The sequence below is a fragment of the Taeniopygia guttata genome, chromosome 4 (assembly GCF_048771995.1).
Source record: "Taeniopygia guttata chromosome 4, bTaeGut7.mat, whole genome shotgun sequence".
NCBI classification, from domain to species: Eukaryota; Metazoa; Chordata; class Aves; order Passeriformes; family Estrildidae; genus Taeniopygia; species Taeniopygia guttata.
In genome coordinates this window covers 9000788-9020060 of record NC_133028.1, presented here as the reverse complement: position 1 = coordinate 9020060, position 19273 = coordinate 9000788, and the positions used below count along the sequence as shown (strand labels likewise).

Sequence of the window (19273 nt, the reverse complement as noted above, 5' to 3'; positions counted from 1 at the left end):
TTCATTTCCTTTCTATTGAAAAAAAAGAATGGCAAGAATAACAACATACTTACCTGCAGACACTTGGTGGGGCACTTACAGAGCTGTCTGTGGTTGAAGTAGGAGGTGCAACTGTAGCAGGACAAAGACCTGAATGAGGATCCACAAATCCAGGGGCTGTTGCAGCAGTTTTGGGGAAAGAAGGAGCAGCAAGGTTTGGAAGATGTGGTGTGGAGGCTGGAGACAGTGCAGCAGGAGACAGGGAAGGAAGGGATGCTAAACTGGTAGGACTATTTCGTGGTGCAACTGGCGCAGGATGTCTGTGGTCCTCTTTATTAATATTGTGGAACACTTCACCTAAATTGGCAGAAAAAAAGAAATCACCTACAGTTAAAAATAAGTAGTAAGTCCCCATAAATTATCCATAAAATCATGCAGAGTACTGTATATTCTCAGCTTCTATAAAAATCAGCAGTATTTAATCTAATTTGTATTACCAATTTCAAACCATAACATCAAGGTCTTTCACAAAGTTCTTCAATCCAGAAGTACAGAGACTAACTCAATAATAATAACAGCAATTAACAAAAATCATCGAGATGCATGATATGACTAAATTAAACAATTATATAAATCCTTATAGTTAGCTACATATACTTGAGCCAGTTAGAAGCTGCATCTGAGTTACAAATCCTTACCTATTGATGAAGGTCTCTTGGATGATACTTTGAACTGGTTGCTGCTTGACTGCACTGTAGTTGCTGTGCAGGAGACAGAAGAAGTGGCAGAAGAGGTTGCCATAACAACTTTATTAGCTTCCATAAAGGCATCCTGGAAATTGTACAGACATTTCTTCTTTGCAGCATTTTTTTTCTCTTTGCTGTCAGTAACTGCTGTTGTTTCATTGCTAGATGTAGCAGGAAGTGCTTCGGGTCTTATTTCTGAGAGTGCTGGTGCTAATATATCACTCCCTTCAATTGAAAGACACGGAGTAATTAACAATCACATCATTACTGAATGTCTTTATAGGGTTTAGAATTACAGATTCAGTAATTCAGATGCAGACATAGGATATATTGGCTTAGTAGAATTAGTGAAGGGAATTCTCCTTTCCCCCTCCATCCTCCCAAATAATGTAGCTATAAAAAAATGAGCTGGGAAGTATCAGAGCAGAGTCACAAACCCTAAAGACAGATTCTAAGAATGTTAATAAATGTGCTAACAAGTAGCAAATGTGCTACAGATCTCTTCATCTATTTATAATATAAAAATTTTAATTGGACAACGTTTTACATGCTAAATATATCATCTCCACTATCTTTTGTCATGTAGGCCATGACAAAATTTTAAGATGAAACAACATATTCTTTTATCAATACAGAATTATAAACCATTTATTTATTTAAAATTCCAGTTAACAGAAACACCTTTGTGATAGACCTTCCAGGTGACTCTGCCACTAACCATCTGTTCGAACAGCTACCCACAACTACTTTTGTAAATGGATGAGCTGTCCTACTGGGTAAGTTTTCTGGATGCTTTTAATGCCTTTCTTTTTAAGTATCACTGTAGTAGCTTTAACAACTTAGCAGCAGATGAGTCTGAAAATGAAAGCCAACACACACAACCCCCAAGCCTCTTTTTTTATACAAGTCAAATAAAATAAAAAGTGCTTTTTAGTGTTTGCTAGGATGTGAATGGAAAGATTTCTCTAATTTTCCTTTTATTCTCTTTCACTTTAACCATTAGGATTTCCAAATGCTTCCTGGCTTAAATTAATATTTTTCTTGATTTATGCCTCTTTCTGAATGACAATGTGGTTATCTGTGTGCGTTATAAGAAACAGGACACAGTGCCTCATTACCAGTGTTCTTACTACCCTGTAGAAGTAAGGCAGGCTTTTGTGGAGAGGTCTAGAAGTTAAGTTTCCACTTACAATACTAATCTTCTGAAGACAAACATAACTCTACAACGACCACAAGTGAAAACCAGCACACTATTTATTTGCCTTTAGCATCTTCTCCTCAGTACATAAGAATTTATTTTCCAATTTTCAGCCCAACTAGAGTAGAAGTGGCAGCAAATCTGCCAGAACCCCATCTTATAAAACCATGGTGATAAAATTCACCATTCCTGAAAAGAAACATAAAACATAAGGCTTTTAACTAGTCAGTGTGAAGTAGTAACAAACCCTCACCAGGAATTGTGTCAGGCAAAAATGTAGCAGGATTCCAGTTCTTGTCATTCATCACTTCTGAACCCCAAAGACTTATAAATTTCGAGCTATTCCAATCTGGAGTGCTCCCAAAACAACTTGGATAAATGTGATCTTGGAGAGATGCATTGAATACTTGATGCTTGTTTGTATGATTCTGAACTGGAGCTGGTGGTAATGCCTACAACAAAAAGAGTATTTTCTCCATTAATATTCTGTTTGCACAGTCACTCCAACAGCAATATTCAAATCATAGTGTTTTAATTGGGAAAAGAATAATAGAGTATTTCTCAGAAAGATAAAAGACTGATTTGTTGATTATTATAATGCATATACTACATTACACAGATTGTATGTACATGTATATATTTTACACTCACAAAGCACTGCTTTTACAATCAACTAACTCATGAACACAAAATATCCAAATCTCAAAAAACAGTTGTGTTAATATATAATTAAAACCAGTATTTGTATGAATTTAGAGCTTGCTAGGAATTACTACCTTTCAAAGCACAAACTGCCTAAACAAACTAATCTTCTCTGACATGACAATCATTACCACATAAGACAATTGTGAAAAGGGAGTACAAACAGTTCAGCATTGAAAATAAGGGCAAGAGAAAAAGAAATAAAACATATAAAACAAAAGTTAATTGTTTTCTTTCTTTCTTTTCATTTTCAAGTATTAAGTGATTCCTAACTTAAAATTAACAGACAGGAATACTTCTTCTTTTAAGAACCAACTGGGGGGGAAAAAACGAAGCACACACTTTTTCTCGTTTTATAGAGACACAAGTTGTTTGGGCTCTTCTGGCTGAAATTGCTTGTGCACATTCTAAAATTACGTTTCTCCCAGAGACCTCATGCAACATAAACATTATATTCAAATATTGCCAACTTTAAAAACGCTGAGGAACAGTAGGTTTTTTTCTCTTTTTATACTAGATTTGATGCAAATTAAAAGCTATGCAGAAGTAGATATAGATATTACAGATACAGATATTAAAAATATCAGTTGAGTCCAATGACATTTCAGACATGAAACTCATGGCTAAACATATACCCTGGCCAGATTATATACCTAGTCTCCCTTTTTTATAAAGAAAAAATTTCATTATCTGCCTAATAGGGAATGTGGGAGGGGCTGGAATAACCTGCATTAAAGAAAACTCAAATACATGGGTGCAAAGAAATACTTAACATGGTTTCAAAAGGAGAGCAATGGGTCGTTACTGGCACATTGCACCTATGGAACAGAGGTAAGGAAGGGACATCCAAGACAGGAAAACTCAAAGTGGATATGTTAAGGACAACAAGGGCACATAAGAGTCATCCTGGTGGACTATTCTACTCTCCTTGCAATCTTGACCACTGGATCAGACCAGAAGATGACAAAGGCTTTTTGCCCCTCTCAGCAGCATCCACAGTTCAACTGCTTTAAACATATGTGAAACAACATCCCCATTAATAGGAGTGCTTGGGTTTGACTCATATATCTGAAAAGCTGTCACTCAGTCCCAGTTCTTGTTCCACACCTTTCTCTTGTTTATTACTTACTAGTTTAAGGTCAAAAGAATTTTGCAGAACCCACAGTAACGCAAGTTCTCTTGAATAACAAAGAACCACTAACAAATATGAAGTAAGACTCCCATATCTCTGTTTTCTCAAAAAACCCAACAAACCCCAACAAAAAAAAAAGTAAGAACTGACAAAAAATTTTAACTACAAATCTCCGAATATTACTGCCAAAATGGAATACTAAATTCTTCTGATATATATGAAATGAAAATTTAATTTGTTCTCTTACACTGACTGAAGACCCATGACTGCTTCCACCATGCAAGATCCATTTGACTCAACATGCTTTCTAATCACAGTGAAGACATTAACAGTCTTTCTCACAAAAAAATACCCTCAGCCATTCTGAACGAATCCTTCCAGCACTTCTGAACCTGTATTACTCCCTGCCCCTCACCATTCCTTGCAAAAGGAATATTATAAGCAAACCACAATTTGGAGCAACGTTTCATTGTTTCACTGATCCTCAGTCATGCTGGTTTATACAGTTGTACAGAATTTTCCCTGGGATGGGGATGGATTCATCTCCTTGGTCAGGCTTACCTTATTGTGTGTGAAGGGAGAAGCAGTGTACAAGGTGGGATGGATAAGTGGACGAGGCAGATGAGGAATTGTATGCAATGGTATATGTCCATGGATGTGAGGATAAAGATGAAGTGCAGGATGTGCAGGTTTTTCAGGATTCATAAACTGGTGCCCAGCAGGCAGGCGTCCAGTTGCAAGTGCAGAGACTGTTAGTCCTGAGGCTTCTTGTTTGCAAACGTGACATTCACAAGCATTTGGACCTTGGTCAGCCTATAAAAAAACCCCAACAATACCCATTAAAAATTCAATCTACTCAACAGACAAAAAACCTTAGTAATCAGTAGTATTATTTCATTTTGCATACAACAATTAGTATTTTCAGAGCATTCACAGAATTTTTTTCTAGTACCAATAGGAAGTCTTATAGTGAAGGAAAAGCACTAGTGAAGACTCTTTCTCTTACTTAAAAGAATACCCTAAAAACAGAGAGATTTCATACCATACAGAGATTTAATGTCCACCATCAGTGACAACAAGCAAATACTGATACAAACTCTGACAGCATTCGATCATTACTAGGCAATCACCCCAGTATAAAAAGAAAAAACCTAACTCAATTAATATTTTTCACAATTTTCCGAGCACATGGAAAAAAATAGGTGTAGAAGTAGCGGTAAGAGCTGATTAGCTGATAAACTTGGAAGCAGACCTCAGCTGCACTAGGCAGAGCACAAACAGCATGTCAAGGGAGGCAATCTCTCCACTCTGCTCAGCACTGGTGAGCCCAGTGCCAGGCTCAGTATGAGAAACATGGACACACTGCTGTGAGACCAGTGAAGGACCACAGAGATGGGATCATCTGTCAAGGAGTGAATGAGAGCACTTGGACTGTTCAGCCTCAACAGAGGATATTCACCCTGACTGGGTGGGGAAGGGAAGAACAGAGAGGACAGTGCCAGGCTCCTCTCAGTGGTATCCCATGAAAGGATCAGAGGAAATGGACACAGACTGAAATACAGGAAATTCCACTCAAACCACTCATTTGTGAGAGTGGCTGAATACTGGAATGTATCACCTACAGCAGTTCTAGAGCCTTCACTCATGGTAGTACTCAAAACCCAACTGGACATTGTGCCGACCAACTCTCTCTAGATGATCTTGCTTTGACCAGGAAGGCTGGTCTGGATTATATGCACAAGTCCCTTCCAAACTCAACTACTCTGTAAATGTGTGAGGCTGACATTTCTTGTAAAATTTTCACAATCTCACCAATCGTGAAAAATCCACTTCAGAAACTTGTACTGACCTCTAGGTATCATCAGCCTCTGTTGTCTCAAGAGAACTCAAGACTTGAGAAGAAAAGCAGCCCAAGAAAGAGCAGATCCATTTCCCTTTAAGTTCATTACTTTTCCCAGCCATTGTCACCTGACATTTCACTGGTAGATAATTTTACCAGAAACAATAACAAGAATACTTCCCAATTTCTCCTTTTCCCACCAATGTGGCAGTTCACATTTTTCCAAAAATGTAACATTAAGATTAGCTTTCTAGAGAAGAACTGACAGGTGATGCTCTTCTTAAATATCTCTTCTTCTCAGAAACAGGTAACTCATCATTATCACTTAAAGGCATTACAGCCTTTAACACCAGGTATATTTTAACAAATAACAGAGATTTCATAAACCAAATACAATGAATGAATTAATGTCATGTATAAATTAATTTCAGGTATAGATCCCATGTATAAAGAATTAATTTCATGTATAAAAAACCCCCACCTTTATAATAAAAATATTGTACTACCCAGAAATCAACACTAATCAACTAACAAAAATGGAAAAAACATTTCAAACAAACTGAAGAGACTCAAAACTCAATTCTGACAAATTGGGTACTGAAAAGGAATCCAAGAGAAATAGCAGTACTGAGTAGATTAGCAAAACCAAGAGGTAATGCCAAAAAATCTTGAATTCACATGACATATACTAGTAAAATCAACTGCTTAAATGCAATACTACACTACTCAGCCCTGATTAGAAGATCAGGCTAAAAAAAGAAAGTCATTATGACTTCCTCAGAGTAATTCTGAAAATATTCTTATTCCTCAAAGAAAAGAAAAAGGCTAAATACATCTTTTTATCTTGCATTTTAGTTTGCTTCCCTAAGGCAAGCAGACTTATATAATCTAATTTGATTTTCCACAACAAATACTGAATCTCTCCACCAGTTTCAAAGTAGTCTGACAGAGGTCTGACCTCCTGTAATTTTTGTCATAGGTCAGCAATACATAGAAAAAACCCTCAACGTACTTGCTGAAAGAAAATTATTTTAATACTCTTAACACATGACAAAATACTTCCAGTAGAATGTCTTAAAACATCCCAACCAGAGATAACATCTGCTGGGAGATGACTGTTGCCTAAGCTCTCAAAGGTGCACCAACATGAACTTTCTCATGCATTAAGTGTGACAGTTGCTCTCAAAGCAGTGAGTCTGTGTTGTAGCTGCAGAGTAACTCAGATTGAAATCCTTGTAGTTACAAAGACAAATCCACTGGATACTTTTAGTGCTCAGTTGTTAAACCAAACACCGCTATTTGCAGAGCAGATAGTCCAGGCATGGGTCTCCAGGTGGTCTGATGACCTTACAGTCAAGAGCTTCATAATCTTAAACCATTAAAAACAAACAAACCAACCAAACATCCCAAGACCCATGATGTTAAGGCATGCAATTGATTTAAACACACGGGGTTTACACAGGGAAAGAAAACCGTCAAATAGAATATGAAAGAAATGTGTTAACTACATAGTCATAACATCCACCCCCCACCCTAATTAATTTCAAATAACATAACACTAATATTTAACAAAGACCAGGTTGATCTTCCAAACAGAAATGCTTGTTAGTTTACATTTCTCATTCATGCAGGTAGGAATAAGCTTTTCCCCCTTTTCCTGAAGCAACTTTTAATGTAACTAACATACTTCATGTTTTGACTAAAAGATTATTTGACATGACAATGTAACAATTAGTTATTTTAGGTGTCATACTTACCTACTGACAACTTAATATTTTAAGTTAAAAAATTAAATGATGATGTAAATGTCTTCTCCTTTAACAGCCACATTTCAGAAATTCATCTACTACTAGATGCTTTTAGATGACTGTACCTGCTGACTGGGGTAAGAAGGTGGTGGACTATCCATTTTTGTTTCATCTTTCCTTAATGCCCTTTTTCCTAGAGACATTTCCTCCTTTTGAGTCCCTGGTGGTTCACCACTGCTCTCCCCATCGGCGTCCTCATCATCTGCTTCTGAGGAACTGCTGCTAGTACTGCTCACCTGAGGAGACTAGACAACATTAAGTCATCAACATGGAGACATTAATAAGGAAAAGCATTTCCCCAGTGAGCACACACAAAATCCAGAACAAACTAGGACACTGTAAATGCTGTACCTCATCTTTCAATGCCATGTTTTCACCGCCGCCGTTTAGCTCGCTGTGGATTCCATTCATGTTGGCTACAACCTCTGCATCGTCGTAATTATTCAGTGGGTAGATATCAGCGAATTTTGCTGATAATGGTGCAACATCATCGTCATCACTACCACTGAGGGGAAAAGAGGCTTAGATAAATCCCAGTGCTCAGTTATAGTGAAAGCAGCTAGAATACCAAGATGAAATAAAGTTGAGGGCATCCCTTGTATAAATGTTTCAATTAGGAGTCAACAGATGGTCTTCCAAGTTGTTAAACTGAATTTACTTTTTCAAGGAAGCAAAATCAAACAACCTGCCACATAATCTTACTCAATGTAGCAGTCACATGCCTGAATGACAGACTCATTGAAAATAAGATTCTATGCTGGTTTTGAGTAAAATATTTTTCAAGCACTGTTTTCTGACCAAGAATCTATGGAATTGATAATTCCAGGATATTGATGACCTTTACTTTGATGTAAAAAGCCTTAACCCAATGTCTTCCTTCACAGAAATTGCTAAGTGGAAAAACCTACAACATAAAATTTGAGTTTTTCACAAGTTAAATGTCACACCAGTAAAAAGGGAACACTGAACACAAAGTTGCTCTTAAATTTCTCAATAGCTGTTAGTTTGTAGACAACCCCACATCTGCACGCTTTTCTGCACACTATTTTAGAATCTGCTCTAAAATACTTAGTGGAATTTTTTCCCTAACAGATAGACAGTAAAAGGATGTGCACATTTAATTACTCACTCCAGGGAAGTGTTGCAAAGTTCAGTTAATTCATGTTGCTACAATAATCCAGAGCTCTTAACAGAGCTCTTAAACTGTGCACTTTTATCTTGTTACATTCCATAAAATTCTCAGCCAAAATTTAATTACATGATGGCACCATTAGGCATATTTCAAATGTGCAATGAAGAAACAAAACACAACAGAGTATGAGACATAAAATGGCACTTCCCCAAGGAGCAGTGGTATTTCCCTAAAAATAGGCTTCTTACAGTAAATAATACTTGGATTCAACCAAACTAGCTTCTGAAGAGACAAACTGAACAATTTTTGACATTTCAGCACCAAAATTTGTGAGAGCTTATAGAAATTGCAAAACACACATATTTAAGAATATGTAGCTGTTTTCAAGTGCTCCCAAAATGGGTTCAGAAACTACAGGTCTGTAATGAAATATTAAACCATTGGTGGTAGTAGATAAATGTTTAGGTGAAATGGAACTTAGTGACTGACAGGCACCAGAAACACCCCACACATCTGCACTGTCCTTGCTCATCACAGCATATGAGCACAGAACATTATGGCAAATTCCCCTGACTGCACCTACATCAGATATTTCATTATTTCAATGTTCTCACAATGCAAGTAACTCAAGTTGGGTTTTTAAAGTATTTCTTTAGAATAGCACATAACAGAGGAGACTCCTGGTTAGCTGTACCCTTACTGAGTACAAAAGCCAGCCCACCAAGCAGCTTTAACTATTTGGAATTACGAAGGGGTGGAAATCCACCATTAGACTAATGTCTCAAACCTGATAATGACTTTGATTGGAGTGTAAGAAATTTGGTGTCAGATACTTCTGATAGGGACAAAAATTTTTGATGCAAGATATATTAATAGAGCTTCAACAACCTTAAAGTCCATATAATAAAGGCTTTTTTTTGGAACTAAAGCAATTAATGTGAAATTATGATCCTTCAAAGAAAGGAATGCCAGTTCCCTTCCTCAGTTTGAGAAAATCTGACATTTTAAGATGGTGCTCTAAAGTAGATCAATATCTCATGTCCCTGTAATTGCAAAGCAGGAAAGCACACAAGACAAAAACTTCCAGCAATACTGATAATACAGTATCATCAGAAATCCTCAGAAATTTTACAGCATCTTTTTCAACATATATGTTTGCACAACACACAGCTGGAGTTGTGGCCAGCTGAATACAGTACCATTATTAAATAATTTTCTGAGGCAAAACTAGCATTACATAATGACAGTCTGCCAATGTCATTTGCCTGCTTAAGTTCAATTCACTATAAAAATTTAAAACAGAAAAAGGAACTTACAAAGTTGGTGCAGAACCATTATCTGCAAGGATGAGTCTGGGATGTTGCTGAATTGTGATTGGTGAGCTGGAACCCGATCCTGAACTTGCTGAAGACATACTGGGTGGGCGGATCTCAGATAAATAATCCGGAGCAGAATCAATTTGTAGTGGTAACTGGTTAATGTGGATATCATCCGTTATGGGAGAATCCATGATGCCACACGTTAAAATGTGTGAAAGGCTGCAGTCATCACAAGTACATCTGTTCAAGAATTAAATTACAGATTTTTATGATCTTGTTTAACTAGCATTTATTTAAAGTAACCACACTCTTTGTTCTAATAATGTATTTCTTTTTTCCTTGAACAGGAAAGTAAGGATTTATTATGATTTTATACTAAAAACATCAGCTCACCTTCTTCTATAATTACAGTTGGGACAGTCAGGCATGCTCAAACGTGATGACAGCATGTGTCTCATTGTGTCTGTGAAGTTGTTCTCCCCAGATAGTGCTTTCTTGTTATTAAGCTGAAGTAAATGGTAAAAGCAGTGTTTTAGTAGTGCAAGTCTTCCCGTTAAAAATTCAGCGGCACATAATGACAAGTTACATAATCAAAAGGGGTTCTTTGGGCAAAATAATTTAAAAACAGAATAATTCATAATAACTCCACAAAGGTGGTATTTTAATTACAAAAAGGAAGTTCAGAGATACAAATGACAAACATTTGACATCAATACTCCTCAAATAAAGTCTGTCTCTACTATGAAGTAGGAAAGTGGATAAGTCCGTCTTCTTGACTCATTCAGACGTACATCTTGAACTGCATTTCTGCTGATACATTCTGAACTTGAGCAGTTTTTGTCTGTAGTTTTGTTTATGCACAAAAGGACACTGCTGACAAATGGGGAAAGAAAACTGAATCTTAACTTGCAAATCAAAAAAATTTAGGACTAATTTGGTAGCTACATTGGTATGGAGTCAAGAGTAGCTGCCCAAAACAGGACTTGACTGCATTAGTGAAAAAATACAATCCAAATAATCTCCACCTGGCAGAGGCCTAATCCTGAAAGCACCTAATTTCATTAGACACCTACAAGCCTTAGGTTAAACAAGGATGTGCCTAAGCTCCCACTTCTATAGATGCCCAGACCTGATCCTTACCTAAGCAGCCATGGTCTTACAGCTCACTTAAAGCCAATAAGGATCAAGGAAAAAGAGGATTCTTCCTCAAGTCCTCTGAGGAGACCTGTATACCAGATGTTCTGAATACATGGTTAACACAGGCTTATGCTCCTTATAGGAAAACGTACTTACTGATGACTGCTTTGAGACATTGCCAATTTAAGCTTAAGTTAAAGTTATTAAAATGTACTATCATACTCTCTCTGGCTCATGACTAACGTTTCTTTCTGCATACTGGTACAGGAACGGAGAGGTTCTCCATCCAGAGTTGACTCTATCCGAAGCCCACTGTACTCTTATGGAAAGCATGACGCACACTTGAACACTTCTAGGCTGCAGAAGAGAGTACTGAGTCTTAAACAGCAGTTTTATACTAAAATAGAAACTTCTATTGGCCCCTCTCTGGTTACAGCTTAAAAAAAGGAACACAGTTCTGCTCAGCCCTTTCCCCAAAAAACAACTGCAGGAGCTCTCTCTGGAGTCTCAACAGGTGGAATCACCTGCCCTGACACTGAGGCTCATACTCCTGCACACATACAGGCATTTGTTAAATTCTTGAGCACAACATTCCCTACCATGTATGTCAAGACAGCTCCACACTCAATGTATTGGCTGTTTTGGATCCCACTCTAAGGCAACAAAAATTCCCCTTTTTTCGTACAAAGATTTTAAACATCTGGCATTCAGTCCTAAGACTACAGTGTTTATGTTTTACCTTGTTGTAACTGAGATTACATACTTTTACCTGCTCTTCTTGGATCTCACTTTCCTGTATTTTAGTTGATCAAATGTTATGCCTGGCATAGTTGCAGAATTAGATTGCACAGAACTAGTACAACATACTACACTCATGTTTGCATCTTACAAATATATGTGCAGCATTAGTATAATTTAGAAGGGTATGAAAAAAAGAAATCCTACCTGCTCTTCAATAAAACGCCTCTGTTTAAAAAATTCCCAGTCTTCCTTTAGCATGCGTTGTTTTGTTTTCATTGCCATCTAAAACAGAATTTGAGGAAAACTCATTGACTTAACAATAGACAACCTACTTTGTTGTCAATTGGTCTGTTTCACTAAACCTAGCTTATCTGTACTACTCTGCAAGTACTTACACACTTAGTCAATATGAAATGTGTTTTATTTGCTAATAATTTGAGTCACTTAAACAAAATATTTTATGTTTATTTACATGATTTTTCACTTGTATTTTCCACTTGGATTTTTCTACTGTTACTCCTTATGTTAGTATTTCTTTTCATTAAATAGTTTCATAATATTTTTTAATAAACAGTGATTGCTATTAAATACTCAACATCTCAGATTCACTGCAATCCATTAAAATCTAGAGATATTGGGCTTACAGCAAGTCCCCAGTGCAGGCTCAAGTGTAAACCCTGAAGTACCACATGTAGAACTAATCAGCCAAAGAGTCAAAGACTCAAAAGTAGTGACCTAGACTAACACTATTTATTCATCAAGGTTTTTCATGCCCCTTGATTTATCTAAGGCTGGAAAAATACTTTATAATTGCTTGTCTCTCAAATCACATCAACATAAATGAACATAGGAGTCCATAACTTTTTGTACACAAATGATATTTTTCTGATTTTGTAAACAGATTTACTCTGAGGGAACACAGAAGCTTTCATAAACTCTAACACAACAAAATGCAAGAACAAAACTACTGTGGTCATACCTTACAACTTCTAGCAGCATTACTTCATCAGTGAGGAAAAACAACCACCTGGGTTATCTTTTGCAAATATTTTTAAAAATTTACCTAAATAATAATAATCATCATAATCTATCACCTTAAAGAATATAAGAGATTACTAAAACAGTTTAGTGAGCCAAAGACCACTAGGTTACACCATTAGCAGCATTCTTTTTATCTTCAAAAGCACGGCTCCAGAAATTCATACTTGATAAAAAGTTTAAAGTCCCACTACTAAGCTAAGTATATTATTGCTATTATCATTATTTAACTTAGGAAGAAGAAATTTTAAGCTGGGTATCTGAAGCAGTATTAAATGGAAAAAATCTGCCTAATTAATTTCTGAAACTATCAGCATCACATTTTAATTACTACTGTGGATTTGGATTTCCTTTACTCCAGTGAGATAATGCTAACACCAAAAGAATTAGTTTACCATGTCCATGTGTGTTTATAAAAAAATAAGAAAAAAAAGACACCCATTAAATATTCTTAAATCACTCATACCATTTCCTAGACACACTAAAAAGTACTGCAGAGTCCGTGGAAGAAACATCAGGAATTTCATCCTGGATGAACTATCAGCTCCTGAGAACCCTTGAGCTATATTTAAAACCAGCAGCTCTCACTGATTTGGGTGCTCTGACACCTGAACCCTCACCATTGAAGTCAGCCACCTCCATTCACTACACTTTGTAAGAGAAGATTTTAATGCCAGAGAACGACATTTAAAACAGCCAGTGCATTAACTGGGAGCTGCCTACTCAAGCCTGCCAAGAAACTGTCACAGCAAACAGCATAGGATAAGTCCTGGTACCTGAGCATTAATGGGAACAGGAGCTGACACTCAAGTTTTCCTACTTCCGCCTTTGCAGCCTTGCCAATACTCAATGTCTACAAGTATCTTAAGTTATTGATTCCATAAATAATAGAAACCCACTTCTCTCCCTCCTTTCTTTTCCCCAGTGAATATTTATTGCACCAGAGCAAAGCAGCTGCAATACAAACCACATGAATCATGCCCAAGAACTCTGCTAGGGAGTGGGAGATAAATTCAAATGCCATCAAAAGAAAAAATTTACACTTCAGTCTTGTGCATCTGGACTGAAAATGCTATTACAAATGCCCTGTAGAGAAGAGAGGGCCACTATCACCCTCTTCCTTCCTCCCTATTTATTTGAGGCTAAAAAGTATCTGACCTCCATCAGACAAGCAAGACAGATAGGTCAACAAGTATTTTTCCATTCTGAAATGGATTTAATCATGATACGAAGTCAGCAGTCTGGTCAGAACAGAAACATAACATTAAATCATCTGTGAAAACTTTGGTATCCATACATATATCAAAGGATGCTTGTTTCTTCCAAATTTTAAAGTCTGCACCAAATGTAAATTGCACATTTGAGCTTCCCAAATTTCATGTGTGAATCTATTTTCCTAGACTATATCACTAGAAATAACAAAAATAATTCCTCCTATTACAAACTCTCAGCACACAAAAATACTGACTGCTTCAATTACCTACACAGCCACCATAAAGACAAAAGCCAATTTATGGCCATACTGTTTTGCCTATTGAGTTGACCAGGACTGTAAAAAGAGTAAGAGTCACACATTAATATGGAGAGACAAACAAGAAGTTCTGCCTGGGCAAAAGCATTTCAATTTAAAAAATAAATTAATAATAAAAAAAGGAAACTAAAAAAAGGAAATCCTTTGGCACAAAGCATATATGACTGTCCCCATTATTTGCTGAAATAACCCAAGACTTCCTAGGTAAATGTAGTGTAAGTTTGGTAAGGAAATCAGGATCTGGACGTACAGGCTACATACAGTTAAAACTCTCCATACTCAAGATATTACAAAGATTTTCCTCAGATTTAGCATATGACTAATTCAGGCACTGATACAGATGATTCCTTATCTTTATCATAGCATACACACATGGCCCACCAGTGTATTAAATTATGTGCATGACACAGCTATCTTACACAGTCTTAAACAATTAATATTTGTATTGCTTGCAAGAGGAGTTATCCTATTATCTTTTTTTTTACCAACAAGTAACATAACATAAAAGTGGAGGGTCCATCAATTATTTTTGATGATGGGCTGCTTTGGGTATAGTTCCACAACGTATATTCTTACATCTCCTTTCCTTTTCAACTTTTCAAACACCACCTCACAAGAAAACCTCATCATTTTGTTGAGCCAAGAAGCAAGCAACTAATGAACATGCATTCACTAGTAAGATCCACAGTTTCTATAGCAGCTGGGCTTTCTGATTTCTAACTTTTTGGCAAAAATACCACTGCAAATTCAGGTATGATGGTTATACTGAATAATGTATTTTTGATCAAGAGAGTATAAACACAGATTATCACCAACAAAGGGTTTAAGGCATGACTGTGAAAATGCTTTTTCCTACAAATAAATACCAATATAAATATGACTGTCTTCTTTAAAATTTGAGGGTTTAAATTTTACAATTGTTTCTCCTACACACCCCCACATTGTTGCAGGTGCTTTTGGTCATTAGGAAATAAGTCATAATATTAAATTCCCCAACTGGGAGAAGAGTGCCTGTTTGCATAGGATACAGGCTTCACTGAGCAAATTTTAAAAATGCTAAAAGATGGGACTTGTGGCAGCTGCATGGTCACTTGATAAAAAGAAATAAATAAAAGTCAGTTAAGAGCTGATCAAGTGGCGCAGAACAACCAGTAACATACCAAATATGAATGTGACTCTACAGAAATGCCATTTAAAAGAATAGCTGAATAATAGCAGTGAAGTGGGCTCCTTTCTTACTAGAGAGGCAATATCAGACAGCCATGACACCCTGACACCATGGGAAAGATTACTTCTAATAGCATAAATGATTATGACATTTTACTGAACTGCAATCAAACATTTAGGTGTGGAAAAGCAGCCAGACCAAGAGAAAACTTTTTAACTCAAAGCTCACAGACGCAGTCCCCAAACATAGAGTGAACTCCAAAAATAAAATTAGTTATATCCTGTCTCCATCATTAAGGCACTGGTATTAATGGTAAAAGTTCACTTAAATCTTCAACACAGGGAACAACTTCTGAAGGACATTTACAGAGTACTGTAAGACTGAAGTATGTTTGTCATCTATGGAAACAACATAGTATTATTTGATCTCATATTAGTTCTCCATATTCCTACTGGTCATAAAACTTCAAAATAGAAGGAAATCTCTATAGAATTTTCTATCTTCAGTTGTATTTCCAAGACATTTTTTTCTTCTAGAACACTTAAGATTGAGCTAAGCAGATTTTCACTCTTTTCCTGTGGTGTTTTTAAAAAATTAAATTTTTTTGAGCATGACACAAAAGCCACAAGAGAAATTTTTCATGAGTATAAACAACCACTTGCAAGAGAAACAGCTACTTTTCTGAAAATTAAGCTCTCAGCAATGTAGGAGTCAGCACAATAACATTGTGATTTGGATTATTTTTTGAAACTTAGCACAAATTCAGAAGAATAAGTGTTCAGATAATATACTTGATCAAACGACTGCTTCAGAGGTCTCAAATATTTATGCATTGAGACAAACTGCAGTTTCCATTTTGACAACTGTAAAACAATCATCATCACACTGTGAAACATGCCATAATTTTTAAAAGCTGTCTCTTCCTCTGGATTCCATTTACTACACTTATTATTTTGAAAGCTTAGGGGGCTTTGTGGAACAGATTATTTCTATTTCCTATTGCTCATGTACTGGCTAACATATTTATAAAATGTTCAAAGACCTCTAAACAAGAACACAACAATCTGCTTCAACAATTTGAATATGCAATTGTACAAGCACCAATAAGTATTGTACGTGAATACTTTTCTATTGTGAATGACTAACATGAATGAAAAAAGTTAAATTTGTTGCTTCAAAGTTATGGATAAAAATACCCAAGAAATAACTCTTCACTGAAGGCACAGTCATGCATGGGCTGCTCCCTACATAATCAGTCTTGAGACTGTTTGCATGACTCTTACCTGTTCATCAACATAATCATCTATTCTTTTCTGGCATTCAAGCCATGCTTCAGCAACTTGGCCCATTTCCTGCTCCAGCTGATGATACCTTTGTAGCAAGGTACTGTACATATCTTCACTACAGGAATCGTGTGTTGTTCCAAGCCTGGAAGTTCAAACAGCACTTGTTACTGAAGAGACATTTGACTGAAGAACATGCTTATTCCAATCTTCTGTAACCAACAATAGCAAGAATGTGGGAAGTGCCACATTGCTAGAGCCTCTTTCCCATGAGCAACCAGATGACAAACCTATTTGTTCAAATTTTGTTGCTTGATATAATTATCCTTCCAAATTCTAAGGGCTAAATATACATGTTGACTATCCACTGCAGAGCTACATAACAAAAATAAAGCCAAAAGCTTGTCAAGCAGAACTCTCATGACCAGTGCTAAAAAGAATACTAGACGAGTTGGAGTTCCAGGTGGGAAATGTGTTGCAGAATGAGGCAAGTGAGATACAAGCAGTTATCTACTATCACTTGAGCAGCATGAAATTAAAAATATGGGTATGCCAGTCACTGCTGACTGTGTCTGTGAGGAGTCCCAGAAATAGGAGACAGACTTACCTCCCTTCCTACTGCTGTATCTTTGCACAGCATAATGCTTCTTAAGTCAGTATGTCAACTCCTAATACACTGACTTGATAAATAATAAAATGACAAAATTCTACTCAATAATTTGTTTAAACCACACTGAATTGTAATGACCTGTCAAGTGACACAAATAAACTGAAGCTTTACAACATTTTACTACTCAGTAATTAAGGAGAAACTGTATGATAATTAATTAGTCACAGAGGTTGTGTAGCAATCAAAGCCAGTATCAAAAAAAACAAAATTGAAGCATCACAAAATGTGATATTTAAGCCCAGCTCCAGCATTTCAGGGAGGTTTGTTATAGATTTTCATTGCAATAGGTTGTCAACCCAACCTCAGAACCACACAGTCATGCCTGTCACCTGGCAAAGAACTAACCCCTTAACTTGGCAATTAAGCAAAATGAAGAGCTCAGCAAACAGAAAACTCAGTAAGCGCCAAGTTACAGCTGATAGTGTGAATTTGCCAAAAAATTCAAATTTGTTTTCTTGTTTTTGCCCAGAACCTGCAACACTACTACTTAAGAAGGGTGCACAAGCAACTCTGCACAATAAAACTTGGGATGTCTATGGTTGAAGAGTACAAAAAGAAGTGTCAAGGGATACAGTGCCTTCATGATACAACACTTCATTACTATCAGTGCAAACACTGTCAACTCCTGTTACTAGACCACAGCTTAGAACTTTATTTGGAACCTCTGTTTCTAGTATTATGTAATTATGTGAAAATCAGATCCCTACCATATAAAAATCAGTAATTTGTTCTCATAACTGCTCCTGACTAGTATTATTCTTTCACACAGTAGTTGTACACAAAAGACTTTAAAAAATATTTTCAAGTTAGAAGCAAAATAACTCAATTAAAAAAAATTTGTACTAGCAATGCAGCAGCATTTACACTTCAATTTTTTATGGTGACTCTAAGTAAAGGTAACATGATACTACTAAATACACCTTCACCCCCCAAGACAAGTATAAAGTAACAATTTAGTTAACATTTCAGTCCTCTAAACAGAGGTGGAATATGTTCCTCGACTGCAGTAAAAGCTAATAAAAAACAAAGCACATACATAAAATTTAACAAGAATTGCACACTTTAAAGTAACTGAGACTTCCAAGCCATACCTGTTGACAAACTGGTATGCCTACATATTTTGATCACGAACACAATACTTTTGCTCAGTGGCATTTAACCAAAGCTCTGCAAATATCCTCACCACTGTCCCATCCTATGCTGGAATAGCAAAGGGGACAGAGAAGCCCCATATATTGGTCACTTCACTGGTAACCACATCCCAATAAAGCAGTGTGGTGAATTCAGAAGGCATGTCAGAGGCTGCACGTAATCAGAAGCATCTTAACCCACTCAATATTATTTAACCTCTAAGAAACTCTTCATATTGACACCTTCATCAGGAAGCACTACCCATTCATCTTTGAAAGAACTGGATTTCCTCAAACATTCATTATGAAAATACATCCTTAAGAGATGCTGTGTCTGACCTAGAAGCCCTGCTAATTCACTCTTGCTAAGCCATGGACAGCACTTAGAGCTGGTCTGCAGACTGTGCAGCTGAGCTGCCTCTTAAACAAGCCACAGACGCTGACTATGTAGCCAAACAAGATACAACACAGGAAGACCCTGGTAGTTTACCCCGGCAGATGTCCCCTGTCAGCTGTGGAATACTGACACAGCTGATCTTGTATCAGCTAAGCTAACTCCATCCCCACAAGGTCGCTGTTTAACCCTCCCTATGTGAACACCTTTTCTAGTCTGACATCTGATAAGCATCCTTGGAACTAACCACAGAACACCAACTGTATATTTTGGAAAATCCAGAGACATAGAAAAAAATTTAGTGATTTAAGCAAAGGATGAAAGA

At 36.7% G+C, this 19273-nt stretch overlaps 1 protein-coding gene across 3 annotated transcripts in view; it reads right to left on the bottom strand.

Moving 5' to 3' along the window:
- The window catches only part of FAM193A (family with sequence similarity 193 member A), a 76848-nt gene that overhangs the window by 12998 nt on the left and 44577 nt on the right, over positions 1 to 19273 (bottom strand). Inside the window, exons 8-18 of one of the 3 annotated variants that reach the window (XM_030270591.4) lie at positions 16755 to 16899; positions 11939 to 12016; positions 11216 to 11350; positions 10250 to 10362; positions 9854 to 10096; positions 7757 to 7910; positions 7471 to 7650; positions 4319 to 4570; positions 2177 to 2375; positions 678 to 950; positions 54 to 336 (exon numbers count right to left, since the gene is read on the bottom strand). In XM_030270591.4, the coding sequence (XP_030126451.4) occupies positions 54 to 336; positions 678 to 950; positions 2177 to 2375; positions 4319 to 4570; positions 7471 to 7650; positions 7757 to 7910; positions 9854 to 10096; positions 10250 to 10362; positions 11216 to 11350; positions 11939 to 12016; positions 16755 to 16899 (2055 nt within the window). The remainder of the gene's footprint in view (positions 1 to 53; positions 337 to 677; positions 951 to 2176; positions 2376 to 4318; positions 4571 to 7470; positions 7651 to 7756; positions 7911 to 9853; positions 10097 to 10249; positions 10363 to 11215; positions 11351 to 11938; positions 12017 to 16754; positions 16900 to 19273) is intronic. The other 2 variants (XM_012573655.5, XM_012573656.5) reach the window with 2 other exon arrangements.